This window comes from Falco cherrug, chromosome 5, assembly GCF_023634085.1.
Source record: "Falco cherrug isolate bFalChe1 chromosome 5, bFalChe1.pri, whole genome shotgun sequence".
Taxonomy (NCBI): domain Eukaryota; kingdom Metazoa; phylum Chordata; class Aves; order Falconiformes; family Falconidae; genus Falco; species Falco cherrug.
In genome coordinates this window covers 36765333-36791538 of record NC_073701.1, presented here as the reverse complement: position 1 = coordinate 36791538, position 26206 = coordinate 36765333, and the positions used below count along the sequence as shown (strand labels likewise).

The window sequence follows — 26206 nt, the reverse complement described above, 5'->3', positions numbered from 1 at the left end:
CACCACACTTGCTCCACCAAGGGACCATCTTTCACTGCAAGCTGTGCAGCTCCATTTTCCAGATTATCTCAACAAAGGAATGACAGCTTCCTGAGGAGCTTGTGTGGCTGGATGTCTCTGAAGGATGTTTCAGGCTCACCTATGCTTAAGAGCAGCTGCTGGGTGGGATAAGGAGGGCTAAGAGAAAGAGGGCAGACAGGAGGTGGTGGTAACGTTCACCTTTATTAGGTAACAGATGCTCAGGAGCCCTGGAACAGGGTTTTCAGACAGAAGATATGTTCCCTGGGGAACCTCCCCACCACCAGTTCCATCTCTTACCACAAAGCATCCCTACTCTGAACTCCATGTGGATAAATAGACTTTCTTCACATAATCCATAAAACAATTTCCTCCCAACCGCAAACAAAAAAAGTTACAGTATATACACACACATATAAAAAAGTTGTAGGGACAGAGGGCCAGCAAATTTATGAACGGTATAGAAAAAACACGGCAAAGATCCCTCACCCTGGAGGGGAAAGAAGTACCAGCAGTGCTAGGACGCTCTGTGGATCACGCAATTAGCTACCAGGGTTTCAGCCCAGCAGCCTCCCAGACCCTGGCCCAGCGGGTACTCCCTGCAGCCCAGCCCCCAGGGCTCAGTCCACCGTTAAGTTACCAAAATGAAGCCTTAACATCACTGTTTTCCCGAAGCATCACTTCCCCTTTTTACTAAAGCAGGAACTTCACAGTGTTGCACGTGACCTGGGGAAATGCAAAACAACTCAGAGGCTCCCACAGGTAAGGAGTTTCTGTATTTTAGGAAAAACCCACGACCAGGAAGACAGCATAACAGCCACTTAAGAGAAAAAGTAGAAGGATACGATCCAACCCCCAAAATAGGATCACTGGTAAGACACGAAACTTGGGAACGGGCAATCAAAACCCACCCAAAACCAAGAGCTGTTCTGCATACTTATGATACCTGCTCAGAGCAGAAGTTGCTGCCACCAGAGCATCCTCTAACACAGACTGAAGACACACCGAGAGCAACCTCTCCCCAACAGATGAGCTCCTCTCCAACTGCTGACACAACAAAGGACCCCCCTGCCTGCCAGGAAGGTGAAGAGCACAGACTGCCAGTTATTGCAGCTGGGTGTCCACCAGCTATTCCCCAAATAAAGCAGGGGAGAATGGGAAGCATCTCCTGGTCCTCATGCTTTTGCTTGCAGCTATAGCCCAGGGTCACTGGGAACAGGCTTGGCTGAGAGACAGGCTTCTCCTGACCCCCTGCTTCCACCTTGCTGAAGCTGGGCAATTCCAGGACTAGCATTACTCGTGTTCAATTCCTGCAGCACATCAAATCCCCCTCCCAGATGCCCAAGGACCCCAAGCAAAGTGTGAAAACAAGTCCCCATCTTTTTCCCCTCATTTTGGAAGGAGATCAAGCTCTCAACTCCCCTCTATAAAAACTGGATACCTGTAGAAGCTTCTTGCCAAAGACCCCAAATTATGACTGTGCAGGAGCCAAGCCTGTACAAACCAGACTGGGACAGGACAGGATTGGGCTGCTGCCCATAGCCAAGTGCTTCTAGCTGCCAACATGGAGCACACACCGGATACGCACAGGGAGAAACAGCGATGTTCACCTGCCAAAGGCTGATTTCCACATTTGCACATGTGACAGGGCAACTGCTTTGCACTTCACTTTGGAGAGATGCAACAGGAAAGGCAGAAAGAGGGCAATGTTCCCTCCCCGTCCCTAGTCCACCTCCTCCTCTTGGAAAGTCACAGGTGATTCAACACCTACAAGTCAAACTGCTCTGAATGGCGATGGTAACAGCTGGGAGACTCACACCCTGAACCAGCGCCTCCCAGTCCCTGCAGGAGCTCCAGAGCTGTTGAGCAGTTGGAGAAGGGAAGGAGAAACACCTGAAGACAAGTTCTGGGACTGGGAGTTGAGCAAAATAAAAACCTCTTTCTAAAAATTGTTTCTGCATCAACAAGAAGGCACCAGAGAAGCATTCACCCTTCACACTGAGTGTAGGGTGCTGTATGTCCACCTCTGCTGCCACCCAGCACCAGCTGACCAGGGACACCCTGGCCTTCTACAAGGCTCTGCCTGTTGTAGGCTGCCACAAACCCAGCTCCCTGCCAAAAGCCAGAGGCAGCCATCACAGGAAGGAGATGCACAAAGTGGAGAGGAAGGGAAATCTGCTGCATCATTCCCTACATTTTTGTAAAGCCACGAACACTCCTATAAAAAAACTGTATAAAAACTGTAGAGAAATTTGCCCAGCAGTACTGGCCCCAAGCAATACTCCCAGAGCACCTCTAAGCTGGGTCTAAGGAGGCTTCAGCTTCCTGACACGCAGCTAAAGGAAAGCTGGTGCCTTCCCCCTCTCTCTTGGGAACAGCCCCAGCCTCCAGCAGCCCCACAGGACTTGAGCAGATCTTCTGCCCTCCCTAAAGGTTTCTTTCCACGGAGGTGTTTGGGAAGAGAGCAAGATGCCCCTGAGAACAGACAGAGAACGTGCCACTTCTCTGTGCCTTGGGCTTGTGGCCTTCTCCCCCCAGCAGGGATGGGGGTTCCAGGTCAGAGCAGCACTTCCCAACACCAACAGCCCCAGGCATGGTCACAAAATCCACAATCAGACAGAATCCTGCTGCAGCGCCTGAGAACAAGCAAGGGGGCTAATAAAGCTAAACAAAACAAAAACAAAACCCTCCCTCCCTCTCCCACCGGCACAGCCCTAACCTAGCACATTTTTTTTTTTTTTTTTTTTTTTTTTAAGCTCCAGAAGGGAAGTCCAGGCTGACAGTCCACCAGGCTGTCTTTGCACAAGGTGGCCCCATGCTGGCATTAGGAGGCAGCAATGGCTGTGCCCCCACTCAGCTTGACAATCATCTGCTGGCAATCATTGCAGGAGCGCTTGTCCCCCACCTTCTCCAGCGTGCGGGCAGCCTCAGCCAGCAGGACTGCTCGCTGGCCCGGGGAGGACAGGAAGGAGAGGGGGAGATGGCGGCAGGCCAACAGGATGGCTGTGGCTCGCTCCCTTTGGCCCGGCAGGGTGTCCAGTTCACCTATGTGCAAAGAGGAGAGAAAAACCTCATGATGAAGGTACCACCTGTGCTGACAAAATCCCTCCATGTGGGCCCTCAACGGGCACTAGCATCTCTGGCTAGCATCCCCCAGCTGTGCCAAGAACTGGGGGCACCCTGCGGACCCCAAGCAGTGACTTTAAGCTAACAGAGAACAGTCACAGCTGGAATCAGCCAGGGACTGACAATCTCATCTTCTACAGAGACAGTCCCTTTCACTTCACTTCCTAGGGCTCATCCCAGCACCAGCATGCACATCTGCCCATTTCCTTAAACCCCCAAGGAATTTTATAACCAGCATCACATCTCTTGGCTCTCCCCCTTTAGGATTCCTGGCTTCTGCCTTTGCATTGACCACCCCAAACCCCAGCTTGCCAAATTTTGTGCATGTGTGGTTGCACAAAGGCAAACGTTTTTCCAGCCTGTCTACCAACACCTCCAGTCCAGGGCTGGCAGCTCACGTTAGCTGGCTTGTAGAGAGCATGGCAGAAGCATCTTCATGAGCCACAGACTAACAGGAGCTCGTCACCGTGAGCCTCTCACACAGGGATGACACTGCAGGCTACAGCTACTCCCCTACACCTTGCCTCAGCGCTTGCCCCCTCCCAGCCCTACAAGCAGCAGGTCACTGCCCCAGCCCCAGGGCTGACCTTGCTTGCTGCTCTGGGGTGTGCGTCGCCTCAGGCTGTGCTCCAGCAGCTGGTGGGTGCGGGTAGGGCTGGCACCCGCCATCAGGCGCACAGTTGCCTCGTGGAGGAAGACCTGGAAGGGAAGGCAGGATGGAGGGTGAGAGGCAGGCTGGCATAGGGGTGACGCTGCGGCTGAACTCACATCATCCCTCAGCCACCGCATTGCGAGCGCAGAGCGCTGATGCCTTGACAACAACAGAGACCCACTTCCATAGTCCTCCCTCACCTTCCCACCTGTCTCTAGGAAATCTGCAAGTCAAGGCAACTGCGAGAAGGGAAAAAAAACCCAAACACCTGCTTTCAATACCTGAGTGGCCTAGAAAGGGGAGGAACAAGAGCACGGAACAGGGCAGAAAAATGGGAGAGCAAACTCTGGCACTGTGGCCTAGGTGGGTGTCTCACCCCACACTGCTAGCGCAGTGCTCCGGTAACAGCACCAAACTCTGAAATCCAGAGTTTGGACAACATCAGGACAACACTTTTGTCCAAGTATTAGACGACTACACTTCCGGTACAGAGGCTTCAAACTAGATAGACTAAACAGAAGTGGGGGAAAGCCCCCAGAGAAGCACCTGATGCTCTACAGGTGCAGAAGGCATCTGACCCCACAGTCACCCGCAGAGCCAACATGGCCGAGGCAGCCCCCTTTCACACCCCCTTGAGGGACTGACCCACTCTGAAGCCACATTAAAGGACAGGATGCCATGGTATTTATTTGGCAACACAGATGTCCTGATTGTTTCCTAGGTAGAAACTAAGGTGGCCACCTCCCCACGTGCACCAGACTCCCACAGGAACCTCCTTCATCATCCACCAAGAGAGCCTGGAGCCTGCTGGTGGCAGACCATCCCACCCCAAGCGCCCAAACCACTCAAGCCCACATACACCCTACATTCTTCCAAGGGCCACAGCTTCCCTGTCACCCCTCGGACAACAGCTAAGCTGGCGGTGGAGCAGGCAGGGAAGGCAAGCTGTCACCTTGCGATAGGCGGGCCTGAAGCTGTGGGCCAGCTTGCGCAGGCTGCCAAGGTCACGCTGGAAGCCCGTCAGCTCGGGGGCCGAGGCATGGTAGGTCTCACCCAGGGCCTGGCTGGTGTTCGCCTGCTTCTGCCATAGGCTGGTGCGGAGAGAGAGCAGCAAGTCACAGGCCAGCAGCTGGATCATCTGCAAGAGCCAGGGGGACCAGGCACACATGCTTATTAACACAACTCATCAGGTGAGTAACAGGCTGTTTGCTACACTGCTGCTGACGTGGCCCACGGGAGGGTGGCCGCAGCACCTCCTGCCCACCCAGGGGGCCACCCCAGCCCTCTCAGCCAAGTCACCCCACCACAACGCACTGAAGGGAGCAGGACTTTGTACTTTTGCCTAGCAGCATCTCTGAGGCTTGGCCCCGAGAGGTCCAGCCTAAGGAACAAGCACCAGGCTGTGCCCAAGCAGCAGCTGTCCCCTCCAGGAGGGCCAACACCTCTGCGAGGCTGACTCCCAAGCCCACCCCAGACAAGACGTGCCAAGTGGATATGGCAGCAGCAACACCCCAGCCTTCTGCAAAGGCTTTCCCGTCCAAACAGCAATAGTGGGAAACAGCAAAGGCAGCCTTGCTACTGGAGACAAAAAAAAACCCCAAGCAAACAAAAAAAAACCACCCCGAAAAAGAAAAGGCAGTCTTGACATAGCCCGAAGTGGCTGCCCAAATCCCTTTTCCCCATCTGCTCTGCCCCCTCGCACTGCTTGCTGCCCTGCTTGCTCTTAGGGGACTCTAACCGTGCTGCCGAAGTGGAGAGTGCCTCTGTACTGCACTGCAGAAACATTGCACAGTTACTGCCACAACATGCAATGCAACTACAATGCACTACAGCTGCCACCCAGGAGTGACAGAAGGGACTAGAACTGTGTCCCATATGCCATGAAGGGAAGCTCTGGCTTTAGGTAATCCTGGAAAGAAGAGAAACAAGCCCCACACAAACTCAGGAATAGCATGGCACAGTCCCACTTTCGTGGAAGAGGGTTCAAACACTCATGAGTGCTGCCTGAAACCGAGCTGGCTTGACTTAATGAGGTCCTGCTTTACAGGTGCCAGCAACTTCCTTTGGAGGACAGAGACGGATGCTTTCTGCAGGCCAAAGTCAAAGTGGTCAAAGCACCAGAAAGGGGTGATAGCTACTAGTAGGGGAGAAGTGAGAGCTCAGCTACCTGAGACCATGCCCAGGGAAACAATGTTGTACTTGCAGCTCTGCTCCTCCATACAGCAGAGGCAGAAAGACGTCAATGCCCTTTGCAAGGAAAGTGAAGAAATTTGCCCTCTACTCCCAGGAGACACAGGATGGATGGAGAATGCAGATACAACGGTGAAGTGATACACCTGCAGCAAGACCAGCCTTACAACAGGGACAGACCATATGCTACCCTGGGGCTTATAGCTCTTACACTGTTGAGGACGGTGCTGGAGACGCCACTGCTCATGTTGAGGCTGTTCCATAAGTGACTGCTGGCCCTCTCACAGTGACTCAGGGAGTTCTGCTGTCCATCTGCCTTCCCAGACAGTGAGGCCTGCATGGCTTTACACACATAGAAGGTGGCTTTCACCAGGGCATTCCTGAAAGAAAGAGAGCACTGCTTTCAAGCAGTATCGTGGCACGCTGCCACAGGGCAGTCCCAGGAGCTGAGCCCAAGCAGCAACCAGCATCAGCTTTTAGCCTCCATCTTCAAGAGCAGAGATAATTTCTCAGAAAAAAAATGGAAATTGTTCCTCCCTACACAGACTGCACAGAGAAACGGAAGGAAAGTGGCAAAGATGCTTTAGTGCAAAAGAACCAAGATGGTGACAGCAGCCTTTCCATCAAGTTTTATTGTCCGATTTTGGAAGGCAGGAGGTTATGCAATTAGAACAAAGCCAGAAGACACTCCTAAAAAAGCAATTCTGACACTTCCAGTCCACAACTCTAATATCAGCCTGTAAGCCTTGACTATACAGAAGCTGCTGAGCACATCACATGTCATATTATTACATCCCAGAGCACAAGAGGCACGCAACTCCAGAGCACAGGTAGAGGTAGCCCTACAGGACAGCATTAGGGAAGAGCCGCCCCCCATTTGAAAGGAGCAGGGGTTTGAAAGTTGTCCAAGGCCTACGCACTCTGACATCTCCAGGGATTTCGGCATGCGTTCCACTTCTGCAAAATGCGACCTCACAGCCACATCGTCCCCCCTGAGCCAACCGATTGCCATAGCCACCGCTGCTGACCACCATCTGCACACCACATCAGGGCCTGTAAAACAGAATCATAAGCTGCAGCCCAGTAAAGGACACCTGGCTCCTCCTTGCTTGGAAAAGCAGGCAGGTGTCATGTGCCCTTGCCAGTGCCTTCCACTGAGATTGATACTAATGAGCCCAAACTGATCCCATGAGAAAACAGCCACCCAGGTAAATGGTGAAACATGCTGCAGGAACCCAAAGGAACTTTGTAGCAGGCAAACACCCTACACCTGACTGCATGCAGAGTTTTAGATGCTAAGTTTGCATCTTGTCAATAAGAACTTACCCTGCCTACTTGTCTAGAAATCTGCTGACTTCCTTCCTGACAAGGATCTCCACTCACCATCCCAAAATAACAACTCCACTTGTATATACCATGCCTTGGCACTAATCACCATCAAGCCAGTTAATCAGGTTCCCTACATAATTTCCCTCCATTATTTAACATCCCCTCAGAAACGTCTCAAAGCCTGCCTAGGGACAAAGGAAATATGCTCTGCTACTCTGACCTGCTTTTAGATTCTATGACAATATTGACCCAAATATAGACTTCCCTTTATACCAAAAAATAATCTTGAGAAAAAGAAGTATCCTCTTTTCCTTCTATGTTTGCTCTACACATTTTAGGTACAGCACAGTTAGTTTGTTTCTAAAGCTCCAGCAGCACCCTGGTGAGCTGCCAGATGCTGTCTGTACCAACACCAAGCAAGACGAAGCCTCCAGCAGCCTGCTGCCAGCCAAGCCCGGATAAGGGCATGGCTCAGGAGGAGCCTACAGCTCTCACTGTTCCACTAGATATGCATTAAGGGACCAAACCAAGCACCTCTCAATATAAGCCCAGAGCTTCCCTACAGTAGGGGCAGCAGGCCTCTGGAAATTGAGGAATATAAGTGACAGCTGTTGTGAAAGTGAGGTCAACCTCACTGTATTTGGTCCAACAGGTAATTAATCGGGAAAAAACCTTCCTGTATCTCAACTGCAACACTGCTATGCTTGTTTACATGCTACACCCTTCCTCTCGCTTCGCATTGCCAGAAGCAAGCTCCCAGGTGAGGGCACAGGTTTCAGCTTGGAATGTGCCCAGCAATACAAATAACAGCAGCCCCACCTGGGCACCCAGCATTACAACACACAGCTGAACGTCCAGGCCTTCCCAACCACCACCTTCCAGTCTGAGCTGCTGTACAACACTGTGGTGTGCCGCTGCTCAGCAGTCAAGTCTCATTCCAAGGACTGCATCTCTCCTTGTCTGGAGTTTGAGAGGTGGCAGAGAGGGAACGCGTATCAGCAAGAGTTCCTGGAGCTGGGAGAGCTTCAGTTCTGCCAGACTCACCCAGGGCGGACTTGAGTACAGAATTGCTGGCAAAGGGTGGGGCTCCACTTCCCATTGAGTCCAAGAACGAGTTGAGCAATTTCAGGTACTCCATGGCACTAGAGAACTCGCTGAAACAAGAAGCAAGGCAGACCTTCACTATGTTGTCAAACAGGAGACACCAAAGCCTGAAGGTGTTTCTCATCAGTCACAAGGCATTTTTAAACAACGCTGATCCATTAAGTCAGCAGAAAGTCCAAGCTCTATAAGCAACACAACACTGCCAGACCGAAGAGACCACCCTGAGAGCAGAAGTGCACAGATGCTCAGGGAGGACTACCCTCACACCTCCCCATGCAGGACCACCAGCGTAGAACTAGAGTCAGCCCTGGGAGTCTCACCTCAGCTACAGAAATGCTGGGCATGACATATGTTACTAGTTGATTACAGGCTCCGTTTCAATCACTGCCTCCAAAGGAGGCTGCATTACACTTCTGGAAGTGACTATTTGCATATATGCAAATATGTATGAATGCAAGTGAAAACACATTTATAGCGTTGGTCAGAGAAAGTAGCATACGCAGCAACGATCTAATTTCCTGGGACATGCTACAAAGGAAGATCTTGAGCTCCTCCCCCTAGAGGGGGACAAAAAGGCTTGCTGTATTACTAAAGCTGGTGCTTCCTAAGAGGAGACAGGACTCCCACAAGTATACTGACAACACACCTCACTCATACAAATCCTGCTACCTTCTATCATCAACAGCAGCACCTGAGCATAAGCATTTGAACTGTGCAAGCAGTTAGACCAAACTGCTGCTCATTCTCTGCAACATGGCTAGAAAACAGACATAAGATTGGGGGGGGGGGGGGGGAAGCTAAATGTGCATTATTTTCCCTCGACAGGCAGGGAAACTGGGTTATCTTCCCATCTGAGGCTTTTATCCACACTTCTTGGGGAGAGCATTCTTACAGAGCCTTCCCATATATTTACATAGCATTTGCCTGGCACCAGCATATCTGGAGATCAGTAGCAACAGTGCCAAACTGCTGGCAAAGGCTGGGGCTCTGCTTCCTGGGGAGTCCAGGAGAGAGCTGGACAGGGTTCAGTACAAAAAGCTGCTCCAATCCCACCTATCAGCCCCTTTCAACTGGTGACGGAGCTTAGAGGCAATGACAATTTTGGCCAACATCATCTCTTGCACGCATCAGTTTGATTTTTCGCTGGTGGTCAACGCAGCACTTCAGTTAGGAGAATACACATGCATAAGGCAGCGAGCTGGTGGGGTCACTCTCTGACAGGCCAGACAGACCATCATGCTCTTAGAGGCCTGGACATGTGTTCTGGTCCACAGAAGTGGTAGGTGCACACTGATTTTAGTGTTCCTGAACACTAGGCTTTGTTACAGCAGAGAAAGTGTGATTCATCCAGTTCAGGAATCAAACAGTACTACGCCAGCTGATACCAGAAATCCTTACCACACCCAGGTTCACCTTTGACTTCAGGAATTTTAATATGAAGAGGTAGAGCTTGGTCTTCTAATCAGTTGTGGTGGCCAAACTTACATTATTGTCATTTCAAGTCTTTAATAAGGACTAACCATTCAGTTTGCCCCAAAGGTCAATGGTTCTGAGGTATGCCTCAGAGCCTGCAGCTGCGGGCAGCAGTCCCCAGCCCAGGACATAAACTTACCATGGCTCTTCCTCCTCTTGTCCTGCTATCTCCTTCCTAGTCTGAGGCTTCACAAGTGAATCCACTGCTCGCTCTAGCAGATTCTCACAAAATGCCTGATGAACTTGAGCAATAGGATCCGCTAGAGGAAGAAAACAACAACCAAACCATTCCACTTGGATCCTGTGATAGCCACCTCTCGACACAACTAAAAACAATCACCAAAATGTAGGAGCAAGAGGAGGAGCAGTAGAGGGAAATCCTTCAGGAATTAAGGCAACAATTTCTAAAGACTAAGTTTTCAGGGCCTTTTTAACCCTTTAATCCATTTATAAAGCTGTAGCCCTTGGCCAAACATCCCCATGGAACTTCGGCCACTCAACAAAACAGTGATGACACTGTTCTAGAAAGGATAAACCTTAGCAACCCCAAAGTCACCCCGCAGACATTCAGGGCCACATGCAGGTTGTGCTCCAGCACATGAAGACACAAGCAGGATGACACAGCACAGCATACAAAGGGAGGAAAGCCAGCTCCTGCAGGCTGGGGTGATGTCTCTCAGCTGCACAGCCCCTCTTGCCCATCAAGACCACAAGCAGGGCAAACATACAAGAGCACACTTTCAAACAAGACACCTGCTTTTGTCCCAGAAGTGGAGAGACTGCCAGGCTTAAAGCGCTGGGAGGCCACACACTTGGGACACAAGCGACTCTCACCAGGGTTCCTCTGGGTGCAGTACAGGCTCTCCTTTGCAGCAGACTTCACTGTCCAGCTTCGCTCCACAAAAAACTTCTGTCCCAGGGGGTGGCACAGCCAACGCAACGAGTCAGGAATAGCACTCCGCTCCGAGCTGCACAGGCTTTGAGCCTGGCTTAGAAAGTAGCCCTGCGGAAGGAGATGCTAAGATTGAGAACAGCATCCAGGGAAAGACACACCACCAAGGACAAAGGTCTTATCATAATTACAGCTTGTATCATAACCACAGGCCATGTTGTAATTGTAGTGCTAGCAGATGCCTTGAGCTATGGCAGTGCCAGCTTGCAGGCCTTCCTAGAGCTCCACTTAGAGGTGTGATGGGAGAGGAGATAACTCACCGCCAGGAAACCAAGCTTGCCTCCACAGCGAGTTTTCAGGCCAACCGCAGCTGTCAGGTGGATTTCTGCCATTGTGCTGGGTGGGATCTTTTCTTCTGCACACTCGGCCAGATTCACAGCACACAGGGCCATGTGCAAGCCCGAGTAAGCTGAGCTGGAGGGAAGTTTACCTGCGCCAGGAGGGAAAGGAGAAGTGTTAACTTTTAATGCAGTAGTACCAGCTACTAAATACTACTGTGATTTGCAGGGCTACTATCCTATAGAGACAATGAGAACCTGTTGACAAGAGAAGATTACATCATATGCCTACTTTGTATTCAGGCAACAGGACAATTGTAATTGAGTCTTCCCTCCACAGATACCAAGGTTGGCATCCACAGCTTCACTTCTGCCAGAAAGCCCTGTACAGCTAAACCAGTCAGGATAAAGTCATCAGCAAATTTTGTCTTGCTATATTCATCACTGTCTTTGCAGTCCACACCTGTACCTACACAGATAATATTAAGAACAAGTACTTATCCCTGGCGGCATGGCTGTAATTCACACGGCATGATTAGGCAGAAGGAAGTTTAGCTTGGATTTCTGATGTGCTTGGAGCCTATTAACATGGCAAATTGGCTTGCCAAGGACAGCAAAAACAACCATTCACAAGGAACATTCAAGCACTTCCTTAGGACATGTGCACACACCCAGGTTTTCAAAGCATATCAACAACAACTGGCAATCTGCACTCTACACAGTTTTGGAGATTTAAGTTCTTCCAGCAATCAACCCCAGCTCCTGCTTCCACATTACGTTCCCAAGTGACAGGGATGAAACAAGCACTTAACAGCAGCAAAAAGCAACTGGACTCAGTCAACTGCTGGTTGGGAAAGACTCTCAGCCACCTCTGCAGACTCAGGAACATGTAACTAGAGACACTGTGCAGCTTTGGCCGTTCTTACAGAGCCCTTTTATTGCATGAACCTGCCGTGTTTTAGAAAACGGCTCCTGAAATCTGTCAGGCTGATTTCCAACAGCAACCCTCCCAGAGGAGGGAGGCGGTAGTCCTCTCCCTGTATCCCCCAGGATCAGCTCTGAGCCTCCTCCTTTGGCAAATCAAGGACAGCAGATCTGTCACCTCTGCTCCCACCTGTTATGTGGAGCTGATGGAGCTTGTGATATGCTAGAGCTGCATCCCGAGCGCTAGTCTTGGCCTCATCCTCAAAGCCTGCAGTGGCCTCCCTTGCCCGCCACTGATGAGAAGTCCTCTTCAGCAGCCACCGCACCAGCGCCAGCTTCTGCAGGCTATAGCGGATCACGTTCCAGGACAGGCTGCAGGCCAAGTCCAGACGGGAAGCCGGCAGTGCTCGGCCGAGTACCGACAGGCAAGTCTGCAGGTTTGATGCAGCTGCAGCAAAATCCCCCTGCAAATAATGTGACAAAAAGTCCAATAACAAAAAGCACCATCACAGAAACACTTCGGGACCTCCTTGGCATCAGGAGCAAGACAAACTGATGTGCAAGGTGGGACAAGATTTAGCTGTGAGAAGTCAACACAGCCCCAGTGAACATGAAGACAATTTACACCACCTTCAAATCTGGCCCTATACATATGTTTCCACACACGGCTCCGATCCTGCACTGCTTGTGAGACACTGGCACTAGGTGAAAGGAGCTCCTGCCTTCTCAAACAACGTGGAAGTTTCAAGGCCCCCACTTGAAAAGTCAAATGTTGCCTCAACAATGGAGAGGACTTCCAAGAGGCTGGAGGACAGTAGAAAAAAAAAGACACAGCAGAGGCCAGATTCTGGACAAAACCCAAGACCTTGCTGCCAAAGACTGCTACAAGATGTAGCAGCAAGGAACAAGGACAGAAGCTATGCTGACATCCATGCAGCACTAGTTTAGGCTGAAGGAGGACAGCAATCTGCTCAAGACAACCTAGCACCACCTGCTCTGAAATCAGACAGGGTAATTCACTCCAAGAACACCATCTTGCAAGTGCCAAGCCACTGCCTCACTTGGCAATATTTACCCACACCCCCTCCTAGAAGATGCATTTGATGCAAAATCACAAGTCAACTTTACCCGTGCCAAATCCAGGTCTGCTTGCTTGCGATGCCTCCAGAACGTGACCGACGACCTTGAGTGCAGCCGGGTCACTGGCTCTCCATGCACAAGGAGCTTTATGAACACGCTCAGCACAATCACTCCATTCACAAGCCACAGGATCAGTGTGGGCATCATCCAGCCAAACCAACCGCCTGCATCTGCCATCATCATGCCAAAAGGAAAGTTAAAAGTTAATCTGGACACCAAAAGCATAGCAACAGCATGAGCACAGACCCAGAAGCATGTCTTGCTACGCTTGCCACACATGGTATCAACTTTTGCAAAGACTGCAATTTCATCAGGAAACACCTGTATCAACAACTCTTCATCCAACCTCCAAGCTAGAATATTCCCAACTAAATAAAAATAGTTATTTTTACAAGACTTATTTATAATAAATCAGAGCCAGCTACACCCATGGCTACTCAGTACTTCAGTATCATTTTCTGGTCTTAATTAAGTTTACAAAGCAACACTGAGGAAGCATATTTACCAGTCGGGAAAATGACAGCATGCCTACAGAAACCCCTGCCCTCCCCTAAGCTACCGTACACTAAACCATTATTATTATAGAATAAGTGTGTTGAACAAGCCAGTTGCAAGACCCTACATAGCAACAGTGTTTCTGAAGTAATTCTTCAGCTACTACTTTATTATTAAGTTATAAAAATCAGTTACTTTAAAAACAAATAGAAAATGAACATGTCTCACAGACTTCCCCCTCTACCTCACTACACTGAGCAACAGGTGGTTTTGTGCAAGAAGAAAGCTGCATGTGGATGTAAACTGGAACCATGTCCAACCACTCTTGGCTGGATCTCCTCTCACACCCAGCCCTGCAGTTACTATCCCTCCCCAACCATTAAGCAAAGGTCACACAGCTCCCTGAGGACACAAAACCATCCTACTGCATCACACTGACAGTCCATCTCATGACCTGCAGCCGTCACAGCTGGAGATGGTGTTTAGGGAGACCGCGTAAGCCTGGCCAGTTTCTGTGGTCCAAACTATTCTAGCTCATTACCTGACTCAATGGTCAGCACGTTCCTGCCAGAGCTGTGGCGCACCAGGCTGTCGGACTCCGGGGTTCCTCGGGCGTCCAGGAGGGATGTCAGAGGATTGAAGGAAAGGCAAAGGAACGTGAGAGCACAGAGGAGTATTCGAGAGCGATCCACCATACCAAGGGCCACAGGAGGAGAGTCAGGCTCATCTTTAACCTTCAAAGGAACAGGAATGGAAAGAAAAGTAAGAGAAGGAACCCACCCCCCCCCAAACCTACTTACCATTCTGTAGAATAATAAAATGCTTATGCCAAGGGAGGGGTAGGGAAGAAGGAGAAACAGAATACATTCTAAAATTTACTTTTAAGATCAAAATTAGCAAGAATCCCAGTGAAGCCTTTCCTAGCTTAGTAAGATAAGGCTGAGGTATCTGAGTGCCTTCACCTTCGTTCTGCTCCCAGTCATTTCACTTTTTTTTGAGGATCTGTCAGAAGACCCACTTTTTCTGTCATATCCACAAAACAAACCTGTCATCAGAAGACAGCCAACAGCTTTCCGTTACTGTTTGTTTATGATCTCATTAACCACAGCTGATGTTATCCATTTCCAAGTTCTCCTGCTTTATTCACTGGACATATATATCCCTGGAAAGCCATGGGCTCTTTGGGTCATGAACATGCACTGTAAGTCCACAGAGACTCTACAGGGGCTGAAGGCTAAGTACAGTTCTTCTAGCAGCTAATGTATGGCTCAGATAACACAGCTGAGGAAGCAGTCTCAATCATTTAAGGAAAGATAAATCACACCCATGCACCATCTTCATCCTTACAAAGGATCTCTGACCCCTACAGATCTGCTTGCCAGATGTCTGCTGGTTTCACTCTTGAGAATGAGAATTTAAATTCTGGCCCTCATGTATCCCTGAAGTAGGTGCCTTGAATTTGACAGCTGAAGTCTCAAGTACCTTTGCATCATCAAGGAGTGGGCTTCCTGGCTCTGAATCAATGGAATAGGGAGAGAAGCCAGCCTGGGATCCCGAGTCAGAGGCTGGAGGAGACATCAGCAGCACGTTCTGGTTGAAGTCATCTATCTTCAGATCCACATCGTTGTCAACCAAACTGCTTAAGTCAATGCCCTTCAACAGCTCTGCAAAAATCAAGACTGCATTATACACGTTTCTTGATCGTACATCCTGCCAGTGTTGCTCCGATTGGCTCCATCACCCAGAGTAACATTGGCCCCTACCAACGCAACCTCAGTAAAGGAAAAGAAACTGCAAAGAGGCACCCTACGTTCATGCTGACTGCCTCCCCTGTGCTGCACAGCCTCCACAACTTACTGTTTTTCTGGTTAGCCAGCTTCAGAACCATGTTCTCCTGTCTCAGCTTATGGTTGGCCTGCTGTAGGTATTTAATGTAATCAATGGCTTTTCTCAGGACTCCAGACTTGTGCATCTGTAAGGAATTAAGATGTAGAAAAATCAGTTTATATTAAGGGTGTCAAAAGGTCACTCCTGCTTCTAGGGGTACCACAAGCCTTTATATCATGTGGTGATAGAAAGAAGAGATAGAAAGAGCAAGGTATCAGACTTTGAAAGACACACAGGGCCTGAGGTCCCTCAAAGATCTTACAAAAATAGTAAAACGGAAACTGATTAACATCTTAATTACACATAGAGTTCACATCTAGGCTTCAAACTGAAACAGTCCTTTGAAAGTACCATAGGTTTGAAATGAAGTAGCTCTCTTCTGGGATGGAACAAGCTGCTGTCTGTTAGCCATAGTTCACTGTTTAATTCTGAGATAAGTGGTTGTCATGTCCTTGAGTCACTGCCTTGGCCATCCCTCTGAAAACAATTGCTTCCAGCAGCAGCGGACAAGTTCAGCATGTAAACACAAGCCTCAAGTACTACAAAGCCACTGTACATTACTAGTGTTTTTAAAACTTAAGTTTCCAGTCCCACTCAGCAATAGGAGGTGACTTCACTACTGCACGTATTTGTACAGGCACCATGCAAGGTATCAAGAACACTATCTCCCTGCTCTGCCAGCATGAAGTAAAGTGAATAGGACAACCCTGAATACACGGTGTGAGAAAGCTTCTAATATTTGAGAGAGCAGGAGTTTTTACAACTCGATATCTAAAGGAAACAAAATGGAAAGCTCTGTAAATCCTTGTCCCTACTGCAGTCACACAGAAAAGGAAACTTAATTTAAGCAAGCTCTGGTTTGGCAGTTATCAAAACATCCACTTGGATATTCTACCTAGAGGGCCTATTTAAGTTAGACCTAACAAAGAAGAAATGCATTAAGTTGTAGCTTATTTTCAAGAAACATACCACTGGCATAGTAAAATAAACATTTTACAAGTAACCTTTCTTGAATACTATTATCAAGCTTCCCATCACACAAGCGCTTCTCACCAGTCTTATCCCAATACATGTGTGCATACTACTAACAGTTGCAGGTACCCATCTGCTTCACTTGTAGAACAACGAGCACCTGAAGACAAAGTATTTATGACACTAGACTTGCTCTTATTCCACATCTTTACCTTGGCATCTGTCCCCATGACAAGGTCCTTCAGCTCAATGATCTTGTCGTTTATGGATGACCGGTAACGTTTTTCAATGATGTTGTGAGTTGTTCTCCTCTCTCCTTCTTTAGGTGGTTCTGGTTGTTTGACGCCCCCAGGAACTTGTTTGATAGGCACCTTTTCTTGTCCCACCATCACTGGCATTGTGGTCAAAATGGTCCCATTGCTCCCAACGAGGGTCTACAAAGGCCGTGTGTAACAAGTGTCATGAGCAATCAGGCAATTCAGATAATGTTTATGATGGTAGAAGAAAAAGCAGTAAACAAAAGAAGAATCAGGAAAAGTTTGTACAGCTCAGAAAAGAAGAGATATGACAATTTGCCCCGTCCTCCTTAGCCAACATGCCCATTGGCACAGCAGCACAGGAAAAAGCTGCCACTGCCTCTCACATTGGTCACCAGGGAGTAAGAACATCTCTTGTTCTTCAAGGGCATCAACACTCTTGCTCTGTTCATCCACTAAATAGAGAAAAAGACCAAGGCTCCTCCTTGCTCCTACAATCCTTACACCCTAAGTCTCAAAATTCAGTTTTTCTGTGGACAAATAAAGTCATCAAATCAGCAACAGGTAATGCTACTTCCAAACCGGTGACAACAATGTTAGAAAGGACCTGACTACAGAAAAACAAACGGCGGCTTGAGCAATGCGGTTGATTTGAATTCAATTAAATGGAAAACAAACCAGGCCCTTAAGGTATAAAAATGCCTTAGGATGGGGAACTAAGGCAATGAGTGATATACATTGGTGTGAAAAGCTCAAACTTGGGCATCTAGATGTAGGACAGACCACCCACACCACACTAAAGCAGTATGTACTCTGCAATAAACGATGATGAATCCCACCAGAACAGTTGCACAGAGGGGCTTCTAGGTCAGCTGGAGTAAAGAAAGTTTAGACTGCTTAACCCTGCAAAACAAGATTGAGAACAGTATACATGTTCTCTAAAGTACACGAAAGATCATGGAAGTGGTTATGGAGAAGAAGAGTTATTTCTGTCAAATGACAGACTAAAATGAGAATAAACTAGCCATGAGCAACTTCAGGAACAATTCTGACTCCAAAATAATCTTCTAAATAAGATATTAGAAATTAATTTAGTTTCATTTCAAGCTGGGACTTGACAAATAAGTGAATTTAAGTCCTACCCCTTTCCTTGGCTATTTCCACCAAATTTCAATGCATTCAAAACGCTTTACTGACTGCATCTCAGACAGACACAATCACATACACCTCACCTCTGTGTGAGAACGTCGCTTAAAGGCAAGCAGGTTAATTGAAGACTTTAGCCTGGCTACTAACAAGTACGTAAGAAGCCTACCATGCTATGCAAAAGAAGTCAAAACTTAAGTCCAGACTTGTAAGTTTATCTCCCCCAGTACATATCTGAACAAAGATATCTGTTCAGAATGTACAGGACTAATAAATGCGTCTTTAGGGGCGTAAGTTTCTCAGAGTTGATAAGAAGCGGAGGCCATGAAGCACAGCTGCTATCTCCAATGATTATACTGAATCTTCACTGCAAATGCCCTCTGAAAAGTAGCTTAATTAGTTTTCACATTCAACATACTGCTATTAGACACTACTGAAGGGGAAAAGAAAGTTCCACAGGTATTCTGAGCGAGTTAGCTTTCAGTTTCAAGTATCTTCCAGAGGATAAAAACTGGATGGAATTTTTAGGTCATATCCCTCTCCTTGTAACACCAGAAAAAAGTAAACAGAAGCATGCCCTTGGTCTTTGCTTACTGGCCATGGGAGGCTGCCAAAAAATTACAATTTGTGTGTTTAGCCTTGGCAGAAACAGGGTATTACTCACTCTGGACATGTCTAGAGCAGCCCTCAAAACCCCTCTCATTTGCACCACTGCAGAATACTAAAGCCCAAATCTCTCTCTTGCATTAAGAAGAAAGGATGTCAACGAGGAGAGGGAAGGAAGAAGAACATCCATACGGTACCTGCAGAGCTGTGGTCTGAATGGGAGCAGTGAGTGCTGTCAGTGCTGGGTTCTGTACTGCAGCCATAACGGGATTACCATCTGTTTTCAGGGTTGTCAAGACAAGGGAGTCTGTTTTTATGATCTGAGGTTGGACCAGAACCTAGGTTGAAAAGAGTTACAGGTGAAGGGGAGAGGAGGCACATACTCCTCTGCTGATCTCAATAGCCAGAGGTAAGCAACGAGAATTATCACTTTACATCTCAGTGAATGGCAAGAGCAGGGCGAGTTTTTCTTTCACCTTGTGCTCTGCATCATCTGGATGGCTTTTGTCAGCCCCTCATACAAACTCTGACGAGGACACAGTCTGAACAGTACTGGAGGGAGGGGAGCAGAGGAACCACCAGGACACTGGTTTTCAAATCAGTCACCAGAAGTAAACAAGTATGTAAAACCACAAAAGAGCTGATTGAAAAGCTCCCTTCCCCTCTCCAATTACACCTATAGTTAGCTCTCTCCGTTAACTCGTTGAGTACTCAAGAGTCTAACATGGCTAGGACAGCCTGCTTTGGCAAATACCTGTAGTAGCTTTCCACCCCTCCAATCTAACTGAAAGGATCTGCACCATTAATGTACAAGCAGATCAACCCCAACTGTAGAGTTATTTTGCCATAACACAGCTTGCTTTTATTTCTTCAAGTACCTTGTTGGCTCTTAAATACAGGGAGCACTGTAGATGGCACAGTACAACTGAACCAGAGCAACTTGGTCATATTGAGAGAGTCCCCTAGCCATAAATGTTTTTACGTGATACAAAGACACACAAAGGCAAAAAAGCCTTGTGTATGTTTTGAAACAAAATCACATGACACCGTAGCAGCAAAAAGATCAAAGAAAGTGTGGCAGAAGAATTGGAAGAAAACATTCCAACATCAGCCAGCCGTTACAAGACACGGTAGAGGTGGCAGACTTGCAATGAAGTAGGCAAAAGTCAAAGAAGGCTTGTTCAAGTAAGGTTTCCAATCCAGTTTGGCAGCACCAAGTTACAAAATATTTTACGTCATACTCAGTTATGCAGGTGTTCTAGCGAAAATGGTGGCCTGCTACTTGAAGTCACATCACAGCTCACAACGGGGACTCACACACAATTTGCACAAAGTAAAACACTTCCAGAACACAGGCTGGCTAGAAATAGTCTCACACGTAAAGACGTTTGCGCAAAAGCAATGCTACCCAGGGTCACCAACCCTACAAGCTTTGCCACCTTTCCCCTGGCAAGCCAGGGGACCAGACCCGCAAAAGCAGTTTCTTTTTTCTGCTGTACCCTCATATCACTCTGTGGTTTTACTCACTGGAACCTGCTGGACCTGTGGTGCAGCTACTGTCTGGACCGTGGCTGGCGTTAAGGTCTGGATGGTGCCATTGGCAGCCTGTGTTAGCACGCGCTGGGCCTGCACCGTCTGCACCTGCTGCTGGATGGCAACCGGCTGAACCTGGGAGGACGTCACCAGGCTCTGGACTTGAGGCTGGAGAACTGAAAAGCAAAAGAGATGTCAGGAAGAGTCCAGAGACACAGGTCTCCGTTCTGGAGCCTGCAAATGCTCCTAGCTTCATTCCCCTCCTTCCCAGAGCTTCTCAGTAAGCAGCATCCATCTAACATCCCACACAGTGGGAAGCTTCCAGCTCCTTTGATGCCTCCTGCAAGAGGACACTGTACTTAGAATAGCAGCCTTCCAGGAGGCACAGAAGATCAGCTAGGAGAAATTAAAGTCAAAAACCTTTGGTCTGATAGCACAGGACTCATTACTTGAGTGACATTACACAGTACCCAGCACCTGCCCACTCCTGCTGGTCTCAGTGGACCATAGGATCCTATTTACCATGAAAAGTTATCATTTATCAACACCTACTGAAGAGAATCAAGATAACTGGCATTCATCATCATTAAATATCCCTAGAAGTGTCTCTGCTCAACGCAAGCACTGCACTTGAGAGTTTGGTAGCTAAAAACATGCCTTCATTCTGGACTGCCACATGGGACAGACCAGAGCTTCAGGACTGGATCTGCCTGCTGCACCCATCAGCGGGAGGACAGGGTTGCAACAACCATTTTTTAGACATACTGTTGTCAAAACTCCCACGAGTCACAGGAGAGAAGCCCGTAACAGAAGAGAGCATCCAGACGACAACTGTCACAAAAGGTCACACAAAAAGACTTAAGATCTGATTTATGACAGTTCCTCATGCTCCCCCAAGTCCAAAGCCACAGAAGCAGGAGAAGGGATGCCCCATAGGCAGCATCGCAAGAAAAAGATGGTCAGCCTTGTTGTGGCCAAGGATGCTTCTGGAGTTTGAAGCTGACAGACACCATTTATTGTGAGTGCACCAAGCACTCCCGCAGCCTGAGCGCCCCGAAATCACAAGTGTCCCAGGCACAGCCGTATCCTGAGCACTCCAGCCGCTACCTTGGAAACTGGTGGCTGCGTTCTGGTAGATCACCGGCTGCTGAATAATCCTGGTCTGGGGAGCAGAGCTGAACGTCGGCGTAATCATGACGGCCTGCTGCTGGAGCTGAGGCTGGAGCGGGGGCCGGGGCTGGAGCAGAGGGGCTGACCGCGGAGGGGCCGGAGGTGTTGCCTGCGCCGCTTTGACTGGCAGGCTCTGGAGCTGGGGGGAGGCGGGGGGCGCTGGGAAGGGCTGGAGCTGCACTTGGCTGTACGGCCGCTGCACCTGCGGCTCCAGGGTCCCACTGCTGCTGCTACCGCTGCCCTGAAAGGTGCCACACAAGTGATCTGAAAATAGGTCTGGAAAGTCTCCTGCCTGGTTACTGACGAACTGCAGCATCTCTGTAAAACAGAAGAAAATGCATTCAATACTATTTTATTGCCCACATGCTTTGACACCTGCCATTATGTCAGGGCTCAAATGATGGCGCGCATGCACAGAAGTGAGCTCTGGGTCCTTCAAAACCTCCAGAGAACATATCACACCAGCCTAACATCTCCAGAGAGAAACAGGTGGCAAGAGGCAAGGCACTGCTGCCGCAGTTCAGGGAGAAAGGCAGGACTCTCCTACAACACCTTCCCAGACTAAATGATCCAAGCACAGACTAGAATTTAAAGCCATCTCCAATATATCTAAAATATTAGTCTCATTCCATCACTGCTCCAGTCTAATCCCTGCAGAAGGGAGAAACCAACCACCCATGCAACTCCAGCATTAACTGTTCTCCCACCCAACTTTTAGGGTGCTTTCAAGCCCCCTATCCCTCCTGTCCCACTGAGTATCTGGAAAATGAAGAAACAGGGTAAGAATTCATCTTAACTTTGTTTTACTTTCAAGCATAACAGAAACTGGGGAAAAAAAGACTAAAGGAAACAACACTTTATAGAACTACAGCAGGAGAAATCCATGCTTGTGTTTAACCACCAGAATAACTTTTTTTTTTGTTGGTTTTTTTTGCCTATTTATCCCCTGCCTGCAATCACTGCACAGCAGCTTCTCTCCATCCCACCTTCTCCAGGATTTTACCAGCCCACATCAAGAGGTTCCCACCACAACGCTATAGCTCTCCCCTACAGACTAAAAAATTTTGCAACTGAGAGATCATTGTTCATAAGCAAAGCTTCCTCTTCCCTCCATCTAATCCAATTTAATCCAATTATGAACCTTAAGCTACCTGGATGCTTCCCCTGATCTGTGTGTGGGCAGTGGTGTGAGCAGTCAGACAACCTTCCCCACCCCAGGACCTGCCCATGCTGCACTGGCTCTTCCACAGTTTTCTGGAAGTCTTATTTTATTTTTTTCTCTGACGTAGGAAAAAAGGAAGAGGACCCACAAACATAACAGAAGGTTTATAACTAAATAATAAATTCAAGTTTAGACAGTAGAAAATAAATTTCTGGTTTACGGGAAAAAACAAGGCAAAGGGCTCCTTACACCAGGAGCGTTCTCATCCACAAACCCGAAGGATGTTGCTGCTGTGCTTTATGAAGGGGGTTCAAAGAACCAAACTTTTCACAAAATGTTTCTATGGAAATTGTCCCAGCAACAAGAGGGCTATTAATTTGCTTCTCTGCAATGCCACCCACATGTTATCCAATTAATGTGTCTGCCACTCCTGAGAAGAGAAAAGGGATCGTTCTCCAAGCTTCTTGCTCCCTCAACAAACGTTTTGCTGTGTTTCTATAATATGACTCTTCTTCCCTTTTGACTGCAATCCCTCCACATCCTTACACACAATTAAGCAGCGACCATGACCATTGCTCTTAAGAACTTGAATGTTGGATGAAGGAGCTTGGGAGATGTGTCCTCCTAACCTATTTATAACCTGACACTAAGTGGGGACACGCTGTTCCCCGGCAAGGAGCACCAGCCGCCCTCGGGGACCAGCTGGACCAAACCTTTGTCTCCACTTTTAACTAAATGAATGAAAGGGGTTTTTCATGCAATTCCTCGGTAAACTTTCACAACACATTACCAGAGCAAGGAGGGGCTGTTTAAAGATTAACACTTCTGCACAACATCTAGATGGATATTAAACAGCTTTTCACCCTCAAACTGACTGGAGCTAAGACCATCCCAAATAACCCTCAACATGATACACTTGATAACCCCAACTCTACGTACTTTCAAATTCTTCATTTGATGGCACTGCTATTTCACCATCAGACAGCACTACTGCAAGTAGAGGATAAAATAAATCAGATGAGATTTCCTCTGGAAAAGTAAACTCCGATGTAAGAGCCAAATTCCAAGTACTGTGTTTTAAAGAACATTGTGTTCAACACAGCAGATTTAGTATCTTATTAGAAAAACTACTCTTGCTCTCACAAGTTAAATCACATCTTTATCATGGACTCAACTTCGGCTAAATATAAAAAGTCTAAAGATTAATTTTAAAGAAACTGCCAGGGGATCAAACGCAAGAGCTTTCCTAGTAGCAACACAAGAAAAATAGAAAGCAAGAGATACAGCAACATCCAAGACCCAAATCTCTTGCCTTTGAAAAACACCTTTGCCTACACCGAGAACAGAGCAAGTGTTTACATTAACTGTTAGAAAGCTTGGGTGCTTTGACAGGACAGCTATCAGTGATAAACCCGTCGGCAACAGATCACCTGCACCCCCTGCGCTGAAGAGGTCTCAGACCCTAACGCGCTGTGAGATGTTACTGCAGAAACTAAGCCATCAAAAAATGTCCACAATGAAACCGAGCCCACCGAAGACTTCTGCTGCTTTCATTAGCCCAGCACCCATATACCTGGCTGAAAGGCAAGAGCTGAGCTTTAGGTGACCCTCCCGGGCCACGGCTCAGCTCTCCCACACGCCAGCTGCTCTTCCTGACACCCCCAGAGATGCCGCACTTTAAGAAACAGAAACCAGTGAAGATCCCAACCTCGAGAGAAACAAGCCCTCCACCCCGAACCCAGACAGGCTTCGAACCCATGACCAACTCGGACCTTACTCTCCGGCATCACCTGGCCATGCCCTGCCGGCAGCAGGGCCAGATGCCTTCAGCTCAGCACTGGGACCCCCCAGCCAGCCTTGCACCCAGTCCTGGAGCACCACCCCAGTGAGTGCCAACATCCCAGAACAGTGGGCGCATCCACCAGACCAGCGTCATTCCTCCTCTACCGCACAAAATCAGAACCTCTATGGCAGGCGGTGAAGGTCCCTCAGCCTGAATGGGAAAGGAACTATGAGACCCGGCAACAAGACAACTTAAAACCACATCAAAACCCTTGGAAAATTTCAAACCGCAGGATGAATCCCTGTCAGAGCACAAAAAAAGCAGGACTGTCATATAACTCCACCTGCCCCACCCCCCCACCCCCCCCCCCGGAAAACCCACCCTGGGAGGAAGGTGAAGCTCGCTTCTCCCACCCCTGAGTTACTCATCGGTCTGAATCACATCTCCCTGGGCACACCATGGCTCAGAGGCGGCTCCGGGTTCATGGGAATTCATGTGTTTCCATATGGAACCCGAGAAGTCATTATGTGGTGCTTAAACAAGAGCAAACAGCACCTTCGATTTGCACCACCAACTTCATAAGTGATAACTAAGCCCCTTACGTTCTCATAAAGGTATACTCTTTTTTTACTTATCATAAAGGAAAAAAAAAAAAAAAGTATAAATTTTGCTCCTAGCTACACTGCAAATCAATTGCAATTAGAAACTTAAAAGCACGTGTTCAATTTCATCTCCCAGCTGCTAAACACGGATGGTTTAGACCACCCCCCCCCCCAAAGCCGAGCTCTGTTTAGGATTACAGCCGAACAGAGCAGAGGAGCCGAGCCAGGTCCCCGGCTCCAGCCCCGTGCAGAGGGTCACCCAGAAATCAGTTTTCATGGGTGTTCGGGAGCTGTTTGGGAAACACCAAATAAGGCATCACACACCGGCACCTCGTTTTGCTGCACTCCGGTGGGAAAAGGGGATTTTCTTGCACATTGGAGCTCTGCCACTGATGCGGTGAAGTTTTATGACGAGACAGTGGAGCAAAAAAAGGGAAATTTAAGCAGTTTCAGCGGAGGAGGGCGAGGCGGCCCAGCCTCCCACGGGCACTCGTGGCGGCACAGCTCCGGTAAGTGCTTCGCACGCGCTTCGAGAGAGCCACGAGGAAACACGAGGGGAGCCTGGGCAGCACCACCGCCCCGTGTGCCTGGGGCTGCCGGAGAGTAACGAGACGGTCACCGACGCCAACCCACTCCCACGGGGACCGCGGGTGGGAAAAAGGGCTCGGCGGCTGCGGGGGCTCAGCCCCCCACGCGGCTTCTCGCAGCGCCTGCCGCGACGCCCCCCCGCGTGGGTCAGCGCCGTGGAAGTCGCCCAAAAGCGCTGCCCGGGCGGAGCTGGCCACCGGCCGCCCACGCCACGCGGCAGGGGGGGACACGGACACGCGTGGCCGCTCGTCAGGCGCTGCCCGGCGGGACGGGCCCCGCACCCCGCCCGGCACGGGGCGCTGCCCGCGCCACCCCCCCGTCGCGGGCGGCCCGCACCGCGTGGGCAGCGCACCCCACGCGCGGGGGCCAAGCCGGCGAGGCCGCCCTGCGCTCCCGCTCGGGGCGTGGGGGGACGACCCCCACCCACGCACCCCGGCCCCCCCGGGCAACACCAGCAGCCCCCGACGGGCGCGCACACGCGGGAAGGCACACAAGCTCCCCCCACGCTGCGTGGGGCAGCCCGCGCGCGCCGCCTGCCCCCTCCCCCTCCGCGGCGCCCACCGTCGATGTCGCCCAGGGTGAGCTCGTCGCCCAGCTCGGTCAGGGTCTCCATGTTCTCCACGCCCAGCTCGCCGCCCTCCATCGCGCAGGGGCCCGCCGCGGCCGGGCGCTCCGCCGCATGAACCGCCGCCGCCCCGGGCGCTCAGGCGGAGGCTGCCGGCGAGCGCCGCCGACCCCGCGCCATCTTGGGCCGCCCCGGCCGGCCGGCGGCCCCGCCCCCACCTGCCCGCCGCCACGGCAGCGGCGCGCGCGCGCCCC

General features: G+C 49.5%; 1 protein-coding gene across 1 annotated transcript; it reads right to left on the bottom strand.

The window, feature by feature from the left end:
- Positions 1-203: 203 nt before the first annotated feature.
- SREBF2 (sterol regulatory element binding transcription factor 2) lies at positions 204-26187 on the bottom strand. The gene is made up of 19 exons (XM_055712573.1): positions 25949-26187; positions 21190-21570; positions 20077-20258; positions 18747-18887; positions 16753-16974; positions 15539-15653; positions 15164-15345; positions 14223-14415; positions 13175-13356; positions 12237-12510; positions 11105-11274; positions 10727-10895; positions 10032-10152; positions 8360-8469; positions 6907-7039; positions 6198-6366; positions 4749-4934; positions 3732-3843; positions 204-3063 (listed from the first exon to the last, which is right to left on the bottom strand). The coding sequence occupies exons 1-19, from the start codon at positions 26028-26030 to the stop codon at positions 2843-2845; spliced, it is 3345 nt and encodes a 1114-aa protein (XP_055568548.1). The 5' UTR covers positions 26031-26187; the 3' UTR covers positions 204-2842.
- Positions 26188-26206: the final 19 nt, after the last annotated feature.